The sequence below is a fragment of the Megalobrama amblycephala genome, linkage group LG4 (genome assembly GCF_018812025.1).
Source record: "Megalobrama amblycephala isolate DHTTF-2021 linkage group LG4, ASM1881202v1, whole genome shotgun sequence".
Lineage (NCBI taxonomy): Eukaryota > Metazoa > Chordata > Actinopteri > Cypriniformes > Xenocyprididae > Megalobrama > Megalobrama amblycephala.
In genome coordinates, this window is record NC_063047.1 from 24,815,424 (window position 1) to 24,836,578 (window position 21,155).

The 21,155-nt window shown below is 39.4% G+C and overlaps 2 protein-coding genes across 2 annotated transcripts; both read left to right on the forward strand.

The window, feature by feature from the left end:
• The first annotated feature begins 766 nt into the window (after window positions 1-766).
• LOC125266104 (uncharacterized mitochondrial protein AtMg00860-like) lies at window positions 767-1,776 on the forward strand. The gene has a single exon (XM_048186568.1). The coding sequence runs from the start codon at window positions 843-845 to the stop codon at window positions 1,587-1,589; it is 747 nt and encodes a 248-aa protein (XP_048042525.1). The 5' UTR covers window positions 767-842; the 3' UTR covers window positions 1,590-1,776.
• A 5,517-nt stretch (window positions 1,777-7,293) lies between these two features.
• Window positions 7,294-20,670, forward strand: LOC125266168. The gene is made up of 2 exons (XM_048186621.1): window positions 7,294-7,722; window positions 18,998-20,670. Exons 1-2 carry the CDS (start codon window positions 7,294-7,296, stop codon window positions 20,453-20,455), a joined length of 1,887 nt encoding a protein of 628 aa, XP_048042578.1. The 3' UTR covers window positions 20,456-20,670.
• Window positions 20,671-21,155: the final 485 nt, after the last annotated feature.

Here is a 21,155-nt window from a genome sequence, read left to right on the forward strand (position 1 = left end):
CAACAGAGGAGGCTGACCCAGAATCTCTGTCTATATTGCGGCCGTGCTGGGCATTACATCTCTGAATGCCCCACTCGTCCAGTGCGACCTATGGTGAGTGTTATCATGCCTACGTTGAATAAGATGAAACCACTCTCTATTGTTGTAAACCTTACTGCTGCCGACTTCTGTCTTCCAGTCAATGCGCTCCTCGATTCTGGGTCAGCTGGAAACTTCATCTCTGGAGCCATTGTCGCCAGCTCCAACTCAAGACCACCGCCATGCTGAAGATATACCAAATCCACTCAGTAACTGGAAAACCTCTCTGTCAAGTACGCTACAGTGATGGGACCTCTTCATCTCCAAGTCGGTATTCTCCATACGGAGGAGATCCAGCTGCTGGTTCTGGAGGAGTCAACGGCTGACGTGATTCTAGGGCGCCCCTGGCTTGAGCAGCACAACAGCATCATCTCCTGGAGGACAGGAGAGATCCTGAAGTGGGGTAACCAATGTTTTAATGACTGTTTTCCTGAGTTTCCTGTTCCAAGTCTTCCAAGTTCAGAAGAAATCCAAGTCTATGCTACTTCTGTGGAAAATGGCCCGTCTACTTACCCTGCTGCTTCAAGTTTTTTCTTTGTGGCGGAGGCTTGCGGCCCTGCATCAACTACAGAGCTTTGAATAAAATCACCATAAAATTCAGGTACCCACTTCCTCTCATCCCATCAGCACTGGAACATCTACGCAGCGCCACTGTGTTCACCAAGTTGGACCTCCACAGTGCTTATAACCTCATCAGAATACGTGAGGGGGATGAGTGGAAGACAGCTTTCGTGACCCCTACTGGCCACTATGAATATCTTGTCATGCCGTATGGACTTGTCAACGCCCCCTCCGTATTCCAAGACTTCATGCATGAGGTGCTCCGGGAGTTCCTGCACAAGTCAGTTCTGGTCTACATAGATGACATCTTGATCTACTCCCGGAGCATGGCCGACCATCGCCAACACGTTGCGGAGGTCCTCCAACACCTGAGGGACTATCATCTGTTTCTCAAAGCCGAGAAGTGTACCTTCCATCAGCCCTCAGTGCAGTTTTTGGGATATAATATCGATCGCAGTGGCGTCCGCATGGACGAGAGGAAGGTAACTGCTCTCAAAGACTGGCCCATTCCCACATCCGTGAAGGAGTTACAAAGGTTCCTGGGTTTTGCAAACTTTTACCGCAGATTCATCCAAGGTTACAGCTCCATCACCAGTCCGCTTACAAGTCTCCTCAGGAATAAGCCCAAGTCTCTGTCCTGGACTCCAGCCGCCACACAAGCTTTTGACACACTCAAGACAGCGTTTACAACCGCTCCCCTCCTGGCTCACCCTGATCCAGATCTCCCTTTCATTGTCGAGGTAGATGCCTCAACCACAGGAGTGGGAGTGGTCTTATCCCAGCAGCAGGGGAACCCCGTAAGCTCCATCCATGTGCTGCCTTCTCCCGCAAACTCAACCTGGTGGAGGTCAACTATGATATCGGTAACCAGGAGCTTCTTTCCATCAAGCTCGCCCTGGAGGAGTGGAGGCATTGGCTCGAGGGAGCCAAACACCCATTCATGGTTCTGACAGACCATAAAAACCTGGAGTACTTACGGGACGCTAAAAGATTGAATCCCCGCCATGCAAGATGGGCTCTGTTCTTCACAAGATTAAACTTTACCACCTCTTACCACCCTGGATCAAAGAATGTAAAAGCTGATGCTCTGTCCCGCATTCATAGTCCTGAAGAAAGCACCAATGACCCAGAGCCCATCATCCCCAAGAAACTCTTTGTCAGTCCCATTACCTGGTCTGCAGAAACGCTCCCCGAGCCGAGTGCCTTCACCAACACCCCGCCGGGTTGCCCCCGAGGGTTGCAGTATATTCCACGGACATGCCGCACTCCCCTCATCCATTCTTCACATATTTCACTGGGCACTGGCCACCCAGGGGTCAATGAAACCCTCTCGCTGTTGAAACAGCGCTTCTGGTGGCCCAACATGGCATCCGACGTCAAGAGGTATGTATGGGGTTGCCAGGAACGTGCCGTCTCCAAAAGCCCACGTCATCTTCCCTCCGGGAAACTCCAACCTCTGCCCGTTCCAAACCGCCCCTGGTCACACCTAGGAGTAGACTTCATAACGGATCTTACAGTCTCCAATGGTTGCACCTGTGTATTGGTGGTAGTGGATCGGTTCTCCAAGTCTTGTCGACTAATTCCCCTGCCTGGACTGCCAACGGCAATGGAGACAGCGGAGCTCATTTTCAACTATGTGTTCAGATACTGTGGACTGCCCTGAAGATATTGTGTCTGATCGTGGATTACAATTCACCTCCAGAGTATGGAGATCCTTCTTTAAACTCCTAGGTGTGACCATAAGTTTCTCTTCTGGCTACCATCCCCAGACGAACGGGCAGACGGAGAGGAAGATTCAGGAGATCGGCCGTTTCCTATGTACTTCTGTCACGGCCACCAGGACTCCTGGAACCAATTTCTGGGTTGGGCCAAGTACGCCCAGAACTCTCTCTGTCAGTCCACCACTGGTCTAACTCCCTTCCAGTGCATACTGGGATGGGGAACCATCGGACGTGCCGGCAGTGGATTACTGGTTCCGGGAGAGCGAGAGGGTCTGGGACTCAGCTCATCTGCAACTCCAGGCGCAGGATGACAGCTGACCTTCGACGTTCCCAAGCACCCAACTACCAGCCAGGACAGAAGGTTTGGCTGTCGACCCGGGACATCAGGATGTGCCTGCCCTGTAGGAAGCTGAGTCCTAGGTTCATGTGTAATGTCACAGACACGCCAGGCTCTACACTCACCCAATCACAACGCACTTCCTCTCGAAAACGAAATCCTATATAAAACTAAAAAAATCAAGTAAAAAACACACACATCTGCAGTAATCATCTATAATACATTTACATTTATGTTATGTAATTTTAATAACTTCAGTAGCTTAAAATACAAGATATGTTAAAAGAAAGCTTAGTAATGGATGCATTGTTTTTGCCATTCTATTGCCATGGCATTCTAATTGTATGAATAAGTGCGAGGATTTCTTGGCTCATTTTGATTCCTGAAGGCCATGTTCTTGGAATTGTGTTCAAAATTGCAGAAATCACATTCTGAGAAGAAAGAAAAGATTTTCACTCAAAAAAAAAAATCAATCTGTGACATGCACTTGACTCTGAGTAATGTGTGAGATGGCCTGGCAAGATAAACTGTATAATGTGAGAGACTATAGTACAAGTCTTCGGCTGTTTAGAGAGGTCTGAGCAAATAGCACAGTGCTTCACAGCCCCATGAAGGAGTGCACTGGTGGCATGTGCAGCACTGCATAACATCGTGCAGAAAAATGGGCTTCCTGTCCCACTTAACCCTGACCCCAACTGAAATTATAACCCTGACTGTGGCCTTCGTAAAATGGTGAAAAATACCATTGCAGTTCAGCAGTGTTTTGCTGTCAAATGTAAAGGACACAGTAAGTTTATCTGCTGCAGGGTGTAATTTAAAAAAAGCTCGGTCAGTGTGATGTCAGACAATATTGTAGCTTGTTGTTGTATGCTCAGTTATCGTAGTCTATATAATATATGCTTTTTCAAATATTACCCTTCATCCAGGGAGTAATATATGGAGCTAGAAATATGACATAATGATCTGAATTTGAATTGTGTAAATTTGAATTATTGACAAGTGTCATTTAACAGAATTAAATATTAAGTGCCATTTTATATAGATTTGAATTTGAATTTTTTAAACTTGAATCCTGGACATTTGAAATTGATTTTTTTTATGGCATAATTTTCTACATATGTAGGCTATTTTCAAACAGCGTAATTTTTTTTTTTTGTTCTGAATTCTTAGACAGCAAATATTCACTTCTTAAAAATACAGCTTCAAGTTTCAACATGAATAACAAATTCAAAACACCAAATTCAATATTCTAAAATTCAAAACGCAAAAATTCAGATTGTATTGAAAGTAGGTCAGAGGTCTAACTTCCGGGTTCCACAGGGAAGAGTAGAGGATCTCGGAAAAGTCGAACGTTGCATTTTGGCCAATTACAGAGCAGCAATAATTCTCAGCATGCCAGACATTTATCTCTGGGGGTCTCTGCTTTGCCTATTTGTTTTAGTATAAAGTATATTTAGTATGGAAGTGAAAAACCTTGAGACGCGGCTAATGTCTTCATTGGCTACTCGTGAATAACATCTATTTTGACCTGCTCTCAAATACTGAAGTTGTAGTTGAGATATGGAAGAGTTTAGTTTGTGTTGTCGACGACGTATTAAAAAGAAGCTGTTTTTAGTGCTGCAAATCCATTTTGCATGCACTTTAAAAAGATGAGAACTCTGGCTGGAATTAATATGTAGGGGGGGGGGAAACAATGCCATCGTTACTGTTGGTATCACTGTGTGTACAAGCGCAGAGGAAGCCTCCGGAGCTGAAATTCAGATGTGGTAGACCCATCACAACAGACTGGGCCATCTGACCAATCAGAGCAGAGTAGGCTCTTGGAAAGGAGGAGTTTAGAGAGACTAATAACACAAAGTTATTTTGAAGAGCACTGGTGTCCAAACAACAATGGACAACCCACTGACTTTCATTGATGGAAAAACAAAATGCTCCACAGATAAAGTTTGGAATGTTGTAAGGGTGAGTATAAAAGTTTTTTTTTTTTTTTTTTTTTTTTTTTTTTTTGTGAACTTTCCCTTTAAGGTTTTGAGAGCTAAAACAAACCACTAGAGCCATTTTTATGCTGCAGTAAAACATGAAAAGCCTGATAATGCCTGCAATGTGCTTCAAAATGTAATAGACAATGAATATCACACAACAGTTAGTACTGATCATTATCTGAGTTCTTTATTTTTTGGTATTAACTTCTTGTTTATAGAACTGTTGTATAATATCATATGCATAATCATGCATATGGTCCGACAAGCAGCATATAAGAAGTTTGTCACAACCTCCAACACAAAAGAGGAAAGGTTTAGTACCTTATGCTGTATCCAAATCATTCACTTTGTGTGATTTTAGGAACATCTGGGGCTTTTTTCTCTGAATTCTCTTAGCATGTGATGCAACATTGTGTACGCAGACCAGATACCTTGAATATTCCTCCTCCTTGAACATGGTCTTGTATATACTGTATATAGACCATTCTATTCTGTATACAATATTACTCATATTTGCAGGTGCCGACACACATCTACACACATATGGCAAAGAAGCACACACAGTCACTATGATTTTTGACACGTGTTAGAAATACTGAGGGGCTGCTCACTTTAGGTGTTAGGGTCATCATCGCATTGACCTGGTCCTGTGGTTCATTATGAACATGAGGATTTTGAGTGTTCTCGTCTTCTCTTCTGGTAAGATGCTGGCAGTACAACAGAGCGCTGGCAGCACTCAGCTACTTAATGAGCAGAACTCTGACAGCACCATCACTACACTCAGTCGCCAAGTGATGATCAGTGGGTGCATTAGTGAGCGGAGGGTTACATGGCTCTGCTGTTATCAGAAGCAAGCAGCTGATGTCTTAGCCTCCTTCCTTCTGCAATCCCGGCTAATCGATTCTCTTCATCCTTCTCTCCACACATTCACCAACTCTATTTTTTCCTTCACTTCATCTTTGCCAGTTATAGGATTATTTAATCACTCATTTTCTCACTTATGTATGTGTCCTCTGTGACTCAGAAGATGGGGATAGTGGTGTGGGAGGATTTTTCCCCCCTTCAGTTTCTTTCTGACAAAGTCATCACTAAAAATCAATATGTCTAATTTAACTTATTTCATTGATACTTTTCTTACACAAAGCACCAAACTCTGTGGGGCTTTTTGGCTTTATTACAGTGTGTAGACATGAAGAAAAATTGGAGAAAGAGAGGGGAATGGGATCGGGAAAGGACTGTAAGCACTCGGGTTGCCCGAAGTGCAACAGCGCTACATATTGGCGCTGCCCACGAGGCTATCGGCGCCGACAGCAATTTGGATTTTTAATCAAATGTTTCTTTTAAAACTGACTATTTAGACAGCAAGTTACATTTCCACATTAGTTGTCATGACAATGGCAAAGGACAAGGATTTCGGATATTGCCATCTTTGTGGGGATATTTTGACTCTCCCCCAAAACAAACACACACACACACACACACACACACACACACACACACACACACACGCACAAAACAACCTACAAAGGCGAGGTGCATCAGGTTTGTCAAAATCAGTTTTCATGTGTTTTTCCTATTCAGACTAGTATTGTTAAAGTTAATTCAAGCAGCATGAAACAGAAGTCTTTTCTTTTATATTCCATAAAAAAAGAAGATTTTCCAACTTTGACTTGATGGTGACTTTAATAGCTCATTTAAAAAAAAAAAAAAAAAAAAACCCTGCAATTTTCACCATGGTCTATTCAAAGGAATGAAGAATAATGGATTCTAGGTCTTGCATTATCATTTCATTTGGATCTCATCAAGACACTGATGGGTTCATCCACTTCATAATAACAACAGAACATAAAATAGCAAACTTCATCTGTAAAATTATCCAGATGTAATTTAAAAATGTTCACAGACTCATTTGAAGACCCAGTGATGGTTTTTCTATTTTCTTAATAGTCATTTCCATTTTCATAGTGCACAAACTTTGTTGGCATACTTGTTATACCCTTCTCCTTCCCTCACCAATCACCCCCCTACCCATTCCAGACAACAGATTGAAGGAACTCACCAGGTTTCTCTCTTCCTGCATCTTCTATATTTGCATGTTCTATTTTTGTTAGCAGCCTCAGGCCACTATTAGTTTCATATAAAGAGCCAAGCCTAGCTCTGCTCACAAGCACTGTTTATTGTAATGTTGATGTCGCGTTTGCTTCTCTCTCGTTTGTCAAGGGGTAAAAGGGTATAAGAGGACAGAACATGTTTGCATCATCTTGGAAGTGAGAAGTAAACTTCATTTGTTTGTCTAGTCCTTATTTAGCCTTGACCAGCTGATCTTGATGATCTTGTTGTACCAGAATGGATAGGGTGGCTGGATGCTGGCAAAGACCCATGAACTGATGACATGAGAACAGTTTGCCCGTTTTCACTGCTTTCAGAGTGGATCTGAGATCAGCATTTTTCTATCGCCCTCTCCGTCACTTTGATCTCATATTCTTTTGACTTTGTGGGGTCTGCCAAACATCTGGAAGTCTGGAAGCACCATCTGCATCCTCATGTTGTCGAATATTCGTAAAAAATAAATAAATAAATAAACAGGTGTAACAAAGTTAAAGGCTCAGGGAAGATGGAGTCGGTGTCCAGCAGCGAGGCCCCGTTCCAGCTACACCTGCTCCTCCCTATTACGGCGGCGACAAACGCCGACACCTCCTCCGACCCTCCTAATTGGAGTCTATCCATCCCCCGGCAAGCTCTTCTAGCACCACAAACCTCATGTGTCCAAGGTGGCAGACTCTGCTCAATCCATATAGATTTTTGCCACAGTGGCGAGGGCTCTTTGACAGCACGTTCCTCCTTCCTCCTGGGTTTCAGCACCAGTGTAACAAAGTTAAAGGCTCCTCTATTCCTTCCGGAGCTCCTCAGTGGGACTCGCTCATTGACGCTCATGCCACTCGCCTTGCTCCATTCCCACGGCTCTCGGCCCCATATTGCTCATCGCAACAGGTTATTTCCATTAAAAGCTAATGGATCTTCTAGTCCATTAGATGATGAACAGGTACAGGATATGTAATCGCCCTTCAGTGGAATACACAGGAGGAATGATAAATGCTAATTAACAGAATATCTTTCTGTATTAGTCATGGATAGTGATTCACTTGCTGTCACTGCGTGAGGAAGGCTAGAAATGTATGTAACCTTAACTATGTTTGAAGATAAATATGGGACAATGTGTAAAATGTTACAATACAAATTTGATTATGAAACCAGTTGCTTTTATTAATTTCAGACTAAAAAAACAAACAAAAAAAACAACATAGACTGTAATTTCTATGTTAACTCAAGAAAAGAGATGTCTTATTCAGTTTAGGAATTTAGGTTAACATTTTTCTTGCCTTTTGCTCATGCACTTAGTCTCCACTTGATGGATCTAAAATATGTATATCGGAAAGTATTATAAAAAAGGATGGTTGTTAAATATATTCCTAAAAGGTTCTAATTTTGTTGTTGTTATTTTTATTTTATTTATTATTTATTTATTTATTTAAAACAAGCTTGGGAAACATTTGCCACTGAACTTTAAATAGTAAAGGTTTTGTTTTTAAAAGTCAATTTTTGTCTCTCTTAAGTGAATATAAAATGGGATATATGGAAAATTTGTTAATTACTGAAAAGTTCCAATAAGTATGTTTACATTCAAAAACTGATTAATACTTTTATTTCAAAAAGGATGCATTAAATCAATCAAAAGTGGCAGTAAAGAAATTTGTTACAAAAGATTTCTATTTCAAATAAATGCTCTTATTTTGAACCTTCTATTTCTCAAAGAATCCTCAATAATAATAATAATAATAAAATCTAGGCAATAAAAAAAATTTTGATCAGCATAACTGTTTTTAACATTGATAATAATAATAACAATAATAATAATAATAGGAAGAAATGTTTCTTGAGCTGCAAATCAGCATATTAGGATGATTTCTGAAGGATCATGTGACACTGAAGACTGGAGTAATGATGCTGAAAATTCAGCATTGCCATCAGAGGAATAAATTAATTATGCTTTAATTACTAAATATATTATGTAAATAGAAATTTATTTTAAAATCTTTTTTATTTGAACGGTAGTGTATCTGTTCATATTCTGTGGTAAACATTTTTTGCAATAATGCTTGTTGATTGTTGATTCATAAAGTCATTTTATAATTTACTGAATGTAAATATTTGGCCTCTGTATGTTGTGTGTAACTCAAAGAAGGAAATACTGAGTAATAAAAGGACAGTATTTATCTGCTAAAAAGCACAAAATTACCACCAGTCATGTTATTATGCACATTCACATGGTGGTCCATTCACATTCTCAGTATATCAATATTTTTTTTTCTTCTTCCCTTTCAAACCGAGAAAATTAGAAAATCTTTCATCCATTAGTGTTTGTGGTTGAATTCTAGACTTCTTCACCCTTTCTTTAAAATGACTTTTTAAATCAATGTCTAAAACATTGTCCATATTCCATCAGTTCAACTACTCGTAATGTTTTTCCTCTCCTGACAGATAAATACTGTCTGTGTCCTAGTGATGAAATAAGTTCCATCATTGAGGGGAACATAATGAAATAAATATAAATCTTACTGGATGTGTTGGACCATGCTGTACCATTGATCAAACATGCAAGTCTTTACTCTGTCCCTTAAAAGGACAGAGTTCATTGTATGGACAAAAACCTAAACAAACTAAGCACATGGGGAATGTATTGTGAACCTTCTGGATTTTTCACAAAATCACAAAAAAAAAAAAAAAAAAAAAAATCACAAAACTCTAGTGAACACAAATTTAAGACCAAATCCCGCCCTATCTAAAGTGACAGTACTCTCAGTGTAAAAGGGGTTTCTTGCAATGTAATACGAATACGATCACTTGGGCAAAGATCATCTACTGTACAACTATTTTACCATCCATTGTGAAGTGAACAACTAATGCTACTTCTTACATTCATTACCCTTTTACACGGATGAAAGGGTCTACTTATTCTCTATCCTTAAATCCCTACTTTACCCCTCCCATCAAATGGTTCTCCATGTGTGCGGACACATGGGGGATGAGTCTCGCGGTCGCCTGAGTAGATAAGACTAAACCTTTCAGATGAATATAAATGTCCCTCTGACTTACTTACTCCACTTAAGCCTGACCAAGGAGAAAGAAAGAGCATTTAAATGACTAAATTGTCTCATTGTTTAACCACCATTATCCTGAACTGGAACTGTGAGTGGCTGTAATTTTTTCATCAATGCTGTTTATTTTCTATGGGTCATTGCATGAAAGCATGTTTCAAATATGGCAAAGCTGAATTTTCAGCAGTCATTACCCACTTTATTTTAAGCTGATGTATAAGTATTGAGGGTAACACTTTATTTTACAGTGTCCTTGTTACATGTACTTACTTTAGTAATACAGTTAGGGTTAGGTTTTGGTTTAGGGTTAGTTACTACGTTACTACTACTACTACTACTACAACTAATAATAATAATAATAATATTTGCATTATTTTATTTTATTGTTATTATTAATAACAATATTGAATTAAACTCTTACATTTACAACTTAAAGCCAAGTCATTCTCTAATATGCAAATAATAAAGCAATAAACTGAATCTGTGCTAAAGTCAGCAAGGACATCAACCATTACTTTTACTTTGGCGAATGGTAACATACAGCAACATACTTGCAGTGAGCGATCTAGCAGGCACAGTTCAACAGACAGTAAGAGCTGCTTAATGGGTATTCAGCACTGAGCGTGCACCTCGTTTCACCTGGGAAGTGAAGAGGACAAAATACTTGTACTGAGGCCACACATGTTTGAGTGATCCCTTTGACTCTTAAGACAGCTCTCCCAACAGTTCATCTGTATGGGAAAGGACACGGTTTTGTGTCGTGCTGCCTGTAATGTATAAAACCAGGTGTCGGCAACCTTTTTGTCATGTAGTGGCATATTTAATATTTTTTGTTAATCACCGTACCCCAGTTTCTATATAAATTGAACATTATTAGAAACAAATAATGTGCTAGGAATTAACCGATTAAAGTTTGGGGTCAGTAAGAATTATTTGTATTTTTTTTAAAAAGAAATTAATACTTTTATTCAGCAAGGATGCATTACATCGATCAAAAGGGACAGTAAAAACATTTATAATGTTACAAAAGATTATATTTCAAATAAACGCTGTTCTTTATTCATCAAAGAATCCTGAAAAAAAATATTGTACACAAATATTTTGTACAATTGTACACAATAAATGTTTCTTGAGCAGCAGATTGTCACAGATCCCCTGTCTCCCTGGACTACAATTCCCATGATCCTCCTGTTCTCCACACCTGCACTCACTTCCCTCGTCATCTCCCCATCTTCACGGATCACCTGCACCTGGACTCTATTATCAGCACTCCCTTTATATTGCACTCACTCCCTTCACTCCTGGTCCGTTCTCTGTTTGTGTTAAGTGCATGTTTGGTGTACTCTGCCTTTTGTTTATTAAAAGTATTACATGTTTGTGGAAATCCGTATCTGCCTCATCTCTACACCAGCAGCCGTAACACAGATCAGCATATTAGAATGATTTCTGAAGGATCATGTGACACTGAAGACTGGAGTAATAATGCTGAAAATTCAGCTTTGACAACACACTCATTTTTGCATCACCCTAATTTGAGTAAAACTGAAAAATGTGTAATCTAAGTTATATTATTAACCTTACTTTCATGTTATAAGTTAAACAGATGTTATATTAAACTTAGTCTTGTCAACATTTTGGAAATCGTTTTTGTGTTCATTGAGATATTGTGTATATATATATATTGGTATATATATACCTATATATACCAATATATAGGTTCATGATAACGGTTATTGGTCTGCTTGATTTGTAATAAGCAGTATTGGCTCTGAAAAACACATATCGGTCTACCCCTTTGATGTGCACATACATACTGTATATACAGTAATGCTGTAATTTACGTGTGGTATGTTGCAGTAAAGGTGCAGTAAGCAATTTCTGTGAAACACTGTTGATTTTTTTAAATCAACCTAAACAAACACAACCCTTCCTTCATTACTCCAAAATGCACAAACATGCAATGCAAGAGCAGATGTCTCTTTGTCATAGCTGAAGCAAAACACATTCATGCTTCATGATAATAATGCAAGATGATGAACGAACGACAAGGAAGAACAAAAAAAATGTACATACAGTACACAAGACTCAAGAGTATACAGGGAGTGCAGAATTATTAGGCAAGTTGATTTTCTGATCATATTTTTTTCCCAAGCACATTTTACCAATTCCAATCCACATCAATCTTAATAACTACTATTAATATTGTTTTTAATCATTTATAAGTGATATATAATTGTTCATGAAGGCTGGAAATGAAAAATGCCTTATATTCAGGTGTGCAGAATTATTAGGCAAGTTTTCTTTTACAGGCAAAATGAGCCAAAAAAGAGATTTAACTCAGACTGAAAAGTCAAAAATTATTAAATACTCATGAGAAGGACGCAATACTAATGCAATACTAGAAATTGCAAAGTTAAAGCATGACCAAGGGACAGCAAAATGCTCATTGGGTCAGCGGGGTCAGACAAAAACAGGTGGAAAAGAAAAGACACATGTTAACTGCAAAATAATTAAGAATTAAGTGTGAAACCATCAGGAACCCTTTAGTCTCCAGCGCCACCATTTTCCAGAACTGCAACCTACCTGGAGTCTCCAGAAGTGCAAGGTCTCAGGATCTCAGAGACTTAGGTTAGCTAAAGAATCCTAAAAAATGACCCGCACGTGATAAGAATCACAAGCTGAAGTGTTATAAAATACATGAAGACTGGGTTTTTATAGGCCTTATAAACAGACAGCTTGAGAGTGACTCCTGAAGGACCAGCACCACATCCTCTTGTACCACTGTTTGAAGAATTTATCTTCCAGAATCTGGCAGTAAGTTTTGGAAGATCATTTTTAGTCCATCTCTGCAAGACAGACATTTCAGGATAAGAGATGGACTAAAAGTGAACTCAAACACCTTACTGCCAGATTCTGGAAGATAAATTCTTCAAACAGTGGTAAAAGAGGATGTGGTGCTGGTCCTTCAGGAGTCACTCTCAAGCTGTCTGTCTATAAGGCCTATAAAAACCCAGTCTTCATGTATTTTATAACACTTCAGCTTGTGATTTTTATTAAGAGCAGGTCATTTTTTAGGATTCTTTAGCTAGCCTAAGTCTCTGAGATCCTGACACCTCACACTTCTGGAGACTCCAGGTAGGTTGCAGCTCTGGAAAATGGTGGCGCTGGAGACTAAAGGGTTCCTGATGGTTTCACACTTAATTCTTCACCTTAATTCTTAATTATTTTGCAGTTAACATGTGTCTTTTCTTTTCCACCTGTTTTTGTCTGACCCCGCTGACCCAATGAGCATTTTGCTGTCCCTTGGTCATGCTTTAACTTTGCAATTTCTAGTATTGCATTAGTATTGCGTCCTTCTCATGAGTATTTAATAATTTTTGACTTTTCAGTCTGAGTTAAATCTCTTTTTTGGCTCATTTTGCCTGTAAAAGAAAACTTGCCTAATAATTCTGCACACCTGAATATAAGGCATTTTTCATTTCCAGCCTTCATGAACAATTATATATCACTTATAAATGATTAAAAACAATATTAATAGTAGTTATTAAGATTGATGTGGATTGGAATTGGTAAAATGTGCTTGGGAAAAAAATATGATCAGAAAATCAACTTGCCTAATAATTCTGCACTCCCTGTATACAAGCAAGAGTTCGTTGTTTGTTGTCTGGAGCTGATGTGCTGCTGGCGACAAACAAGAACACTCAAAACTGTCCTGTTACTATAGCTAACATCACAGCAACGGCATATAGTGGTTCTGTGAAACATAGCAAAACCAATGTTCCTCACTTATGGAGCAGAAAAAGTGCAACCTTGGAGTTCAGGCCTTCCTAGAAACATGGGTACTAGAGATCTTGCCTGATCATAACCCTGCTTTTTCCAGTGATATTCATCTGACCTCTTCTCTTTTGTAATGTCTCTCAGCTATCTCTCTTTCTACAGTCTTTCTTCAAATCTCCCTCTTGCTCACACTGTCTCCTCCCCTATCAAGAGTGGACACGCCCCCTATGCTGATTGGCTACAAATGTGTTGTGGTGCTCGGTCAAATTCACTTTCAACATCGTTTCTCAGAAATCGCTTATTGCGCCTTTATGGATACCAAGCTGAAACCTAAAACTTAGCTGAAACTTTTGCTTTGAAAGGTAAAAGCAGCAAATTCAGCAGAACAATAAAATGTCACTCGGCACAAGCTGTGCTTCTGTTGACAAGTGCAGGTTAATTCTCACAATTTAACAGTATTCCTAGAAATAATTACCCCGCAGGTGCAAAGGACTCAGTACATACATCTCTCTCATTATTTCTCACATTCCAGTGATTTCCCATCCTGTGCCAATGTTGGTATAGACTAACTTAAACTGTTACTGTACATCTGACTATATGCTGTATAAGTTAGCATTATACATCTTCTACCCTGCTCACGGAGGCCCACTGCCTTGCAAAGTTTATATCTAACCTGCTTCAGCTTGTGATTTTCAAGCATTTCTGAAGAGCTTGATTAGCCGCTTTGGGCATGTTTGATTAGGGTTGGAGCTAAACTCCGCAGGACAGTGGGCCGCCGGGAGCAGGGTTGAAGACCTCTGCTCTAGAGTTCATCACAATATAAAAAATGAAATAAGTCAACAGTGCAGTTGTAATGCTGCTCTAGTCCAGCAGAATAATGGCAAATATTATTAAAGTTGTCATGAATGAACTGTCACAGCTGTTTACAACTCTAGTTGTAATAAGCACAAACTAGGTCACACTAAAAGTTCTGAGCAAACATGATAGTCGTCATGATTTATCAGACTCTGCTGGTTTATGCTACTGTGTTATTTACCCTGCAGGCTAAGCTGTAGAGTAGACAACATAGTGGATTTTACAGCTCATTTCACGGCTCCTTAACCTCTATGCTAAATGAGGGAGTGCATATCTTTTTATGATTCCAGGGCTGTAAATACTAATCAAAACTTCTTAAATCACTTGCTAAAGGCTAATGATGCTACAGCAGAGAATTAGGTAAAACAAGAAAAAGAGACAGAATAAATGAAAGTGAAGGAAGAGTTCATAGAGCACTTGCTGTCTAACACCATGACTTAACCAGGTCATATAATAGTCAATGATTCCGAACTTCCAAAATCAATCTCTCCTCATAAATGTCTGATGTGGGAATGAGTTTGGGTCTAATAAGTTTTCAGTATGGGTGGGTTAATCGGTGCAACACTGCTTAAATAGAAACCAACTGTCAGCTGTTATAATGTAGTGGTTAGAACAGTTTTGCATTCCGCTGCGCTACCCTTTTTCTCCCCTATTTCACTGCCGTGTTTTGGGCTTTTAAATGCAAAAATAAATGCAATGGAAATAAATTAGTGTAGGATTTACTTATTGAAACAATTTTCACTCAAAAATTGCTACTAAATTTCACAAACAATTACAAATAAATGGCAATTAACATTGAATTAAACATGAAATTTTGAAGTTGAAAGACTGAAATGACATTTTCTTGTAAAATGTACTCCAATAATCGTTTTATTTACAACTTCAAGAAAAAAATAACATTTTTACAGTGTGTGTGAATGGCCCCTTGCCCTTACTATGCCATCAAAGTACACTGAAGGCGAGGAAGAAACTTTCCTTTTTGTGGAGAAACCACAAGACATTGTTCACACACGCTCAAAGAAAGACCACAGAATTCCAGAAGGAACATCCAGTCTTTTTGTATCGTCAAGCCACAGGGCCTTGAACTTGGTGTGGGCTGAAACTGGCAGCAAATGGGGCAAGACAAAGAGAGGTGCAACGTGGGCTCTCCTGGCTCTATTGAAGACCAGACGCTCTGCCGCCTTCTTGTGCATGAAAGTCTAAACCCATTTCCTGATATCAGCTAGTGATCCAGAAGCATTCATTTAGAAACAAACTGAAAAACATACTTCAACGGAAATCATTTTCAGGCAGAATTTTATTAAAAAAGCTGTGAATGTGTGAAAAATAAATTCTTTGCAGATGGTGGAAAATTTTATCACCTTAAACCTCAATATATTTACATTGTACACTGTCAGAAAAATATGCAAAACATGTACATGTAGGGGTACAACAGCTTGTTACTGGGACAGTACCCTTAAAGAGACATTGTTGTACCTTATCTTCCCCTAAAATATGCATATTACACTGCGTTCCAAATTATTATGCAAGAGACAAATCAGTAAGATTTCTGTACAATAAACATTCAGATTTTAGTTTTTCTAAGAAAATGTTTGTTCGTTTATTTATCCATGTCTTTTTAGATAACTGGTATCAATCTCAGACAAAATAATTTGCCAGATCTATGGAAACCCTACTTAGAGGTTGTTCCACATTATTAAGCAAGTCACAGTTCTCATGCAATATGGGGAGGAAGAAAGATCTTTCTGAAGATGAAAAGCATGAAATGGTGCAATGTTGTGCAAAAGGCATGAAAACAACTATATTGTGTGAAAGCTGAATAGAGATTATCGAATTATCGTAAGATTTGAGAGTGATTTAGAGCAAAGCAGAACTCGGTCAAATAAAGGCTTATTGAGGAAAGTTCCTGTCAAAAAAATTAATTGTATTAAAAGGGCAGCTATAAAAAAGCCAGTGTTGAGCAGCAAACAGGTATTTGAAGCTGCTGGTGTCTCTGGAGTCTCAAGAAGCTCTCCATGCAGGCTGGCAGTTGTGCTTAAAGATGCATTTCAGCCACTCCAAACCAAACCTCACAAAGAGAAACATTTACAGTGGGTGTAGAAATACATGAAGACTCATTTTTAAATAGTTTTATTCACTGACTAATGCCGTACTACAATGGATGGTCTAAATGGATGGATTTCTGGATGGTTGGTGAATGGCCACCACGTTCCAACAAGACTGTGACGTCAGCAAGGAGCTGGTGGGTGATGATTTGGGCTGGAATACTGGGAAGTGAGATGGAGGGTATTAAAATGACTTTTGCAAGATATGTGGAGCTCATAACTGGCCATTTTCAGCCATGGTATAAAAAGGAGGATAATGCATAGTACAATGCACTATGCACTATCCCATGCTGCAAAAAACACCACAGCAATAAAACTGTTTGAAAATGTATTTCTACACCCACTGCAAATGTTTCTCTTTGTGAGGTTTGGTTAGTGGTGTCTAAAATGCATCTTTACGCACAACTGCCAGCCTGCATGGAGAGCTTCTTGAGACTCCAGAGACACCAGCAGCTTCAAATACCTGTTTGCTGCTCAACACTGGCTTTTTTATAGCTGCCCTTTTAATACAATAAATGTTTTTGACAGGAACTTTCATTAATAAGCCTTTATCTGAATGAGTTCTGCTGTGCTCTAAATCACTCTCAAATCTTATGATAATTCCATAATCTCCATTAAGTTTCATACAATATTAGTTGTTTTCATGCCTTTTGCACAACATTGGACCATTTCATGCTTTTCATCTTCAGAAAGATCTTTCTTCCTCCCCATATTGCATGAGAACTGTGACTTGCTTAATAATGTGGAACAACCTCTAAGTAGGGTTTCCATAGATCTGGCAAATTATTTTGTCTGAGATTGATACCAGTTATCTAAAAAAGACATGGATAAATAAACAAACAAACATTTTCTTAGAAAAACTAAAATCTGAATGTTTATTGTACTGAAATCTTACTGATATGTCAATTGCATAATAATTTGGAACGCAGTGTAGTACATTAGACTGTACCCCTAAGGTACTTCTATGAAGGGGTAAACAGGGGTTAGGGTGAGGGTAGTCTCGCATAGCCAGACCTTCAGACTGACGGCAGAAGGTCTGGACTCTACCGCTGCTTTCATTGGCCTAGGACTGCCCAGGAGGATGTTTGACTGACATGTAACGCAACCAATCACAGTTCGTTTTGTTCCACGTCATGTTTAAGGGCGTGAAAATGTAAAGTCAATGTCCCTACAATAACAGACCAGCGTGCATCTAATAAATTATTCATTTAAGAACATTGTGCAAGTTTACTGCTACAATGGAGCTGCGAACCTATCAAAATCCAGTGTTTAGTGATGTTGTACTTCTGGCAGATGTCACCCTGGCACTTCCTTAGTCCCAGCCTTTTGTCCAGATATTCATTCAGATTTTCCATCATTTGATCAATAGTAACATTTGGAGGTTCTGTTCCATGTCTTTCTGTTGTTGGCCTCAATGCAGGGCCATTACCATTGTTTCGTGCAGACTCAGCCATGGCAAGTACAGGAGATGTGCCCTCAGAGGTGTGAAAACAGAACAAAAGGTGTTAGAGCCGTTAGGTGCTTATTCAGATTTAAATTCTCAGCAATCTTTTAGACTGACCATTTCAGATACACAGACAAATCAAACATTTTTCCAAAATACGAAATTGTGTATTATAGACTCTACTTGTACTCCTGACAATTCCTAACAATCCAATGTTAAATAACAGTTCAATGTTATTCTTTTTAGTCTGCTAACTCAGCTTAGTTTTCAATACTACATTTAAGACAAAACATTCTGAAAATTAATTTTCAGGCTGATATTCCTTGTTTCCTTTCTGAAAACTTCTGACTGAAAAGACTTGATCTATTCTTTTTGAGTCTTAGTTCACAAGGCTGAATTTAGTTCAAATTGGTCTCTTAGACAATTTACTTTAGATCTTTCCGCATCTTTCATCGGAAGGCAAATAAACGTACAGTTCCAAGGCTTTATGCCATCATCTTCTCACCCAGTTAGGGCATCTATTTCAAAACTAAAATAGTGGCTACTGAATTAGCACCCAGTCAAGAAATTCTAATTTTTGCAGCAATATCAGTCCCAAACATTCTATGGTTTCTGCAGTCTCTGGATGAATGGACTAAACTGTTTCTTTAACAATTTCTACAGACACAAAGAGAAAGGACCAAGCCTTTGCTTCTACAATCTCTTAATGAACGGACCAAATTGTTTCTTTAACAATTCCTACGCACTCCAGAGAAAGGACCAAACCATGTACTATATATCTGTGGCTCCTACAGTCTCATGAGAACGGACCAAACCTCTTCTTTAAATGATTCCTACAGACTCAAGAGAACAGGGCCAAGCTATAAACCTTATATCTATAGTTTCTACAGTCTCAGGAGAATGGACTAAAACATTTAAAAGGTTCCTACAGACTCATGAGAAAGGCCCAAGCCTTATACTACATATCTATGGCTCCTACAGTCTCATGAGAATGGACATTGGGTCTTGCCGGACATTAAAAGGGCTTATGGAAAGATTCAGCGCTCAAGAGCAAACACAAACAGAGATGGCTTGTCTGTAATTTTGGTCAAACAAATTCAACAGCATCTACAGAAGTGTGAGACTGACAAATTACTACGTGAGAACAAAGCAGAGAAAGCAAAGGTTCGAGCACTGGCTGAACAATTGCAGAATGAAAAGGAAGACAAAGAAAGACTACTAAATGAGAAGGCTAAGTTGTTAAATTTGCTTTCCAAACGATTGGAATCAAAAGACTTTTCTGGAAAAAAGAGTCATTCCATAAGATCTAGCAGCAAAGCAGAACAAGAGTTTCTCTATCCATTCAGTGATCTCCAGAAGAATGAGGATCAACAAGACCTTTATCTGCTTGGAGAAAGTGACAGCAGTTCCACAGTGAACTCTGACAGCGATGTAAACACACATGATGATATCATAAAGGACAACTTGAAGGTTAGGCTTGCTCCTGTAATTGTCAAAAACAGAAGGACTGAAGTTGAAATTGACAATGAGGAGGAGTATGAGGAAAATGGTGAACGACAAACTCGAACTGTCACAAAAGTGGTAAAGAAATCTGTTCCACACAGAACATACCAGCCAGCTACTCCAGAGCAAGTTGACAAATGGTCAAAAGATTTGCCAGATGTGTACAAACAACCACGGAAAGCTTGGCAATTTCTTCAGCGTTTGCAGAAAATCTACAATTTGCACCCACTAGATGGAGTGATGATTGTTAATGTGAACTTAAGGGACAATGACCAAAAGAGATTAACAGAAAGTGTTGAAAGATGGACTGGTGAGTCTCAAGCGAACATTGAGGTTGGATGGGAAGCTGTACGAACATTCTTGTTTGAACTGAAACCTGCAGAGGTTAATTGGGCTAAAATTACCTCATGCATGCAGAAGACAAGAGAAAGTGTTGCTGAGTATGAAGAACGCTTCATACAAATTTGGTTGGAATATGCTGGTGTGAACAACAATGAAGATCTAAGTAAAGATACCAGCATGCCTCTTAAAACCGCATTTGTAAATGGACTGAAACCTGAGATTTCTAAAGCCCTTAAAATCAGGTATGATGACTGGGACAGCATTGGAACAGCATTTATGCAGATTGTTGAATGGTCAGCAAAGATTGAAAGAACACAGGAAGTCAATCTCAGAGCTTTGCAAACCAAAACCTTGTCATTCAACAACAGGACAACGGGGTATGAAGAACATGAATATGTGAGATACCCAAAAGCAAAAAGTCAAGGAAGATGCAGGTACTGCAACGAAGAAGGACACTGGGTTCGTGATTGCAAGTTGATTTTAACACATCAAAGTGATGATGATGATGATGACAACTTGTTGAAGAGGTTTCAGCTGCTGACAGACAAGCAAAAGCAGACTCTGCTGAAAGCTTTTGAGCCGCAGGAAAACTGAAGAACCTCTCTCTGCAGCACCAACTAGTGACATCTCATCCAACAACTGATGTACTCCATGTGTATGTAAATAAGACAAATGAAGACCCCATCCCAAAGGTGAAAGCATACACAGAAGTTTCAACAACTGAAGCCAAAGATGATGTCCTAGTAGACGGTGCTGCTAAACAAGCCGTAAAGGAGAGAGGTGCACATACAGCGGCATTAAGACAACTTGAGCAAGACAGTCAACCAGATAGTAAACAGATGCAGAATGAAGTGCACAAAGAAAAAACATCATTGATGGCAAATGGAGTTGGACTGCATGAAGACGACCAATGCAGTGAGGATGACCACAGGAAAACAGGACTAAGCTTCTTTGAACATGTCACAGGCCGGCCCATGCCCAATGAAAATCTAACATCTGACAGCCTTGTCCAAACTGATGAAACACTCAGCCTGGCAGTACACAATGCCAAGGATAAAGTTTTGACACCTCCAAAGGGGGGCCATGGTAGATTAACAATTCAAAAAACTCAGAGGTCACAGCGAGAATCCAGGTGGAAAAGCCCACATCAGGATCTCTTGGTAGCTGATGGAGCAGTTAAGGCGCAAAGAAAAGAAAAGTGGATCGATGTGAGCCAGTGGGATTTGAAACTTCTACCTAGAGATGAGGGATAGATGGCAGTAGTGTTTATCAGAGTCCAGAAATGGCGGGACTA

Excerpts from the sequence above, each read along its gene's own strand:
- LOC125266104 (XM_048186568.1), top strand. The coding sequence starts at position 843 with ATGCCGTATGGACTTGTCAACGCCCCCTCCGTATTCCAAGACTTCATG.
- LOC125266168 (XM_048186621.1), top strand. The coding sequence starts at position 7,294 with ATGGAGTCGGTGTCCAGCAGCGAGGCCCCGTTCCAGCTACACCTGCTC. Across the intron at positions 7,723-18,997 it reads GTCCATTAGATGATGAACAG|TCTCATGAGAATGGACATTG; the intron begins GTACAGGATATG and ends TGGCTCCTACAG.